At 46.1% G+C, this 4,260-nt stretch overlaps 2 protein-coding genes across 25 annotated transcripts in view; one reads left to right on the forward strand and one right to left on the reverse strand.

Annotated features, from left to right (window-relative positions):
- Lipc (lipase, hepatic) overlaps nucleotides 1-4,260 on the reverse strand; it is a 114,581-nt gene that overhangs the window by 107,200 nt on the left and 3,121 nt on the right. The gene's annotated exons all lie outside the window — the stretch shown is intronic.
- LOC106149600 (translation initiation factor IF-2-like) overlaps nucleotides 1-4,260 on the forward strand; it is a 90,290-nt gene that overhangs the window by 20,870 nt on the left and 65,160 nt on the right. For 4 of the 24 annotated variants that reach the window (XR_001235892.1, XR_001235893.1, XR_001235882.1 and 1 more), the window contains 3 exons: nucleotides 461-658; nucleotides 810-1,319; nucleotides 1,553-1,781. The exons of 8 other annotated variants lie outside the window; for them this stretch is intronic. Coding sequence is in view for 6 of the 16 variants with exons in the window: in XM_013518958.1 (XP_013374412.1) it covers nucleotides 460-658; nucleotides 810-940; nucleotides 1,156-1,319; nucleotides 1,553-1,766 (708 nt within the window). In the remaining 10 variants the exon portion in view is untranslated. Of the gene's footprint in view, nucleotides 1-459; nucleotides 1,782-4,260 lie in introns of those variants that run through there. 12 more of the 24 variants (XM_013518959.1, XM_013518954.1, XR_001235883.1 and 9 more) reach the window with 11 other exon arrangements.

Below are 4,260 nucleotides of genomic sequence, written 5' to 3' on the forward strand. Positions count from 1 at the left end.
GTAGTGCTGGTTTCCCTCACCTCCAGTAAGGAAAGGGCTTCAAATCACTTGCTGTAAATAATGGTAATTATGTGATCTATCCATATCCAATGCAGGAGCATGACACAATTCCATTTAAAAATAAAATTGCTGTTAACAAGACCTGGATTGTAGGCGCCTAGGCAGGAACCCACAGGGTGAAACCCCTGTGCTTGGTGGGAGGAAGCTATGCATCCCTGTAGGGTGTGCTTTTGTTTGTTTGTTTTTGAACTGGGAATCGAACTCAGGACCTTGTGCTTTTGAGGCAGGCACTTGTACCACGCAGCTATATCCCCAGCCCATTCGTTTGTTTTTTTTTTTGAGACAGGGTCTTTCTGTGTAGCCTAGGCTGGCCTCAAACTCATGGCAATCCTCCTGCCTCAGCCTCCAAGTACTGGAATTACAGGTGTATGCACCATGCCTGGTGTGTGTTTTGTTTCAGAGAAGGTCTTCCAGAGCAGATCGCAAGGAACTGGTTTAAAAGCCACCCAGAGCCATACAGCCCTTTGTTCCTGTAATCCCGTGCTAAAGTCCTGGTGCCTTTTTAAACATGTGCTGTGGAGAAGCGTGACATTCTCTCCCGGGGATGGGGAAGTGCTTGCCTCTCCAGGAAGGCCGAGTCTCTCTAGTCTGACTGCACGTAAGTGTCCCCATCGTGTCCCCACTTCCTTCCTTCGTGGGACGCAGCTTCAGGCGCTGTCCTCAGTGGCCACAGCCCTGCTTCGCTCTGTCTCCTGGCTGTGCACTTTGGCTCTGCCCTCCCACGGTGCGCCCGCTGTGTCTGGTTACAGGACCTCGGAGAGGGACTGGATCAGAGAGGGGCAGAAAGCTGAGTGTGCGCTCAGCTCTGCCTTGTGGAAGCCGGATAACACAGTGCAGAGAGCGAAGCCAGGACTCCTGTCTCACGAGGCCTGAGAGGCAGGTAAGGCCCAGACATCTGAAATGTGAGAAGAGTGCCCGGGAAGCGAGGCCCAGACTGGAGGAATGGACGGGGGCTTCGTGGAATAAAGAGACCTGCGACGCGGGGACCTGAGCAGCTCCTCACTGCAGCTCGGGGAGAGACAGGCCTGCTGTGTCAGCGCTTTCGCTGGGCGGGTGTGGTGGAGGTGCTGAGCTTCTCACGCCCCGGGGTTTAAGAGCTTCCACCAGGACGCCAAGCACGAGCGAGCTGTCACCAGAGGTGTCCCCTCAGGAACAGGGAGACGACCAGAGCCCAGGGGAGGCACCGTGAGCCTCCACTTTCTGAGGTGTGGGTACCAGTTTCCTCACTCAGAAGAGGCTCCCAGCAACGTGATCTACACGTGAGTTCCTGTAAAGCGTGACTCAGAGGACAAGCAGGAGCCCGCGGGGAGATGAGGGGTTTCTCAGGGGACCCTAGCCCGTGCCGGAGGGAACTGTGGAGAAATGGATAGGAGGCCGGACCCCAGAAGCTCCACAAAGGCTTCCCTGGGTGGCGAGATTCTCTGGTCCGGAAGGAAGATCATCTGGCCTCTCTGAAGAATGTGTGTGTTATGTTTGTTTGCTCATTTTACAGACGCTCCTGTGGGCCCACTTCCAAGCCAGGCTTCCCTGCGTGTGACCGCAGCGTGATCTCAGCTGCGCTGAGGTGTAGTCATTCCTTTGTATCAAACCCCCGGAGGAGGACGCCGTTTGGCAGCCTTCGGGAGCTCCTCTTGGGGTTCCGTGACTGGGGGCTTTTTGCTGATGTTTTACACTCAGTGCTGCTTTCTGCTCTCAGTCTACAATAAATACATTCGCTCAGACCTCTTTGACTCTCTGCCTTTGGGTTAAGTGAAGAGGCCAGCTGGACGGCGACCGCTCAGACGCTGGAGGGGGTGCCCGAGCTCTGGGCCCCTGAGAGCCGAGTGCGGTGCCATTGGGGAGCTGCTGGTGGCTCCCTGCGGGGCCCCTGACCCGCAGCACTGTGCATTCACAGTGCGGTGTGCTGTGCAGCTCGCCTCAGATCACTCTAAGCCTGCTCCAAATCCTACTCCCAGGGAAATCTCTGCTCCAGCCTGCTTGCTGCCCTGAGTCCCCAAGGAAACAGGGCTGGGTGTGGAGTCAGACCCTCCAAAGGGTGCGGGGGATGGCGAAAAGGTGTGAAAGGACTGAGCCTAGGGCATTCTGGTAATGGCAAGTGAGGGACGTAAGGAGGGACCTTTCTGATTTTATCAATTTATTAATGAGTAGATAAAGAAAATGTGGTATTTATATACAAGGAGTACTACTCAGCCATAAAGATAAATGAGGCATTTGTAGGTAAATGGATGCAACATGCAACTTGAGACTATAACAGGAAGTGAAATAAGTCAGACACACAAGCTTAACTATAGCATGGTTTCTCTAACATAAGAAACTCAGTATATATCTTGTGTGTTTGTGTGTGTGGGAGAGAGACAAAGAGAGAGTGCAAAATAGAAGATAGATAAGTAGGGAGACCTTTGTCAGATGGGTGGGGGAAGAAGAGTTGTAGGGAGGGAGGCAAGGGGAAAGGGGCGGAAGAAGAGAGAACTGAAGGGGAAATGAAGCCTTTGCAAATGAGAAGAGGACCAGGAGTTGGGGGGAGTGGGGAAGGAGTGAGAAGAAGAGCATGCAAAAGAGAGGAAGAATGAAGATGCGCCCCCTGCGGGCGTCAGCTCCCCGCGGTAGTGCGGTCGGTCGGCACCTACTGCACCGATGGACCAATAGGAAAAGGAGGCGGAGCTCCCAGCGGTAGCGTCCCTCCCTGGTGGGTGGGCGCGCACGGCCAGTTACAGAAGAGTGGATGGTCCACTCTTCTGTGGGCTGCTCTGCTAACATTAGATATTAGCGCTCAGCGTTTTGGGGCATTCCTTTAGAATATGTAAATCGTCATCTTCTGGCTGCTCTCATTTACATTTCTTTGATCTCTCGTAAGAATTAACATTGTTCACTGTGTTTGTCTGCTAATTGCAGCTCCCTTGTGGGAATAGTCTTGCCTCTTACCCACTTTTCCTTCGCAGTCTTGACATTTATTTTACAAATTTGAATTAGCTATTTATGATAGAGTTTGGTTCTTTATAACATTTGATAGAAATATTTTCTCTCTTAAAAAATCTTTAGTGATGCTAATTTTCATAGTGTAATCATTTCAATTACTTCAAAGCCAAGAAAGTTAGAATTCCCCCAGAGAGATGATGAACACTTTTTCCAATTTTCTGCAAGTTCTTCCATAATTAGATTTTTAGATGTAAGTCTTTTAATCAACCAAATCTTATCTTGGTGACTGTTTTATTTTTAATAACTTTTTGTATTATGAAATCAATCAGGTTTATTATTGAAAAACAGGAAAATAAAGAAAAACACAAGTAGATCCATTCAGAGAAACCACTACTAATATCTTGATATGGGCCCCTCTAAATCATCTTTCCTGTATACATATTTATTTTTGAAAACATAACTATAACACAGATTATAAAGTTGCCAGTATACTGTGTGCTTAATGACTGTATACAAACAAGTTATTAATGACAAATTTCAGTGGCCTTAAATGCTATTTCAGGAACATTATTTAAAACAACTACAGAGTATTGCACTCTATAATTCTACCTTAAATGACTTACTTGCCTATTGTTTTTATTAACTTTAATGTGTCTAAGATATCACTCTTATGAATGATACTGCTATAAACGTACATATAACTTTCTGATTACTTCTTCTGTATAAATTAAAGTAGAACTGATGAAGGAAAGTTTTTATATCCATATACTTACCTGCCTATCATCCATATCTAGTTTACTTTTTCATATGTATTGTCAAGTAAATTTAAATCATTTTAAGTTCCTGCCCACAGCAAATGGATGTACCCTCTCTTTTGTCCCACATTCTACCTTTGTTAAATTAATTATTAACAATTTTGCAACTTTAGGTCAGGTGTGGTGCACACCTGTAATCCCAGCACTCATGAGGCTGAGGCAGGAGGATCATGAGTTTGAGGACAGCTTGGGCAACATAGCAAGACCCTATCTCAAAACAAACAAAAGTAAAAACTCAAACCCAAACACGAAACAACCCTTACATTTTTACATTTTCATGCTAACTTGATAAACTCAAATGGCATATATATATTTTAACATTTTTTTTTTAGTGACTCCAAATAGAATTTACTCCATTCTTATTTTTATTGCATATTTTTCTTCATTAATTCTCTGTTGATATTATTGGCATATTTTATATACTGAACATATTTTTATGTTTTTTTTTTTTTTTTTTTTTTTTTTTTTT

Source organism: Chinchilla lanigera, unplaced genomic scaffold (assembly GCF_000276665.1).
Source record: "Chinchilla lanigera isolate Chin_1 unplaced genomic scaffold, ChiLan1.0 scaffold00049, whole genome shotgun sequence".
Taxonomy (NCBI): Eukaryota; Metazoa; Chordata; class Mammalia; order Rodentia; family Chinchillidae; genus Chinchilla; species Chinchilla lanigera.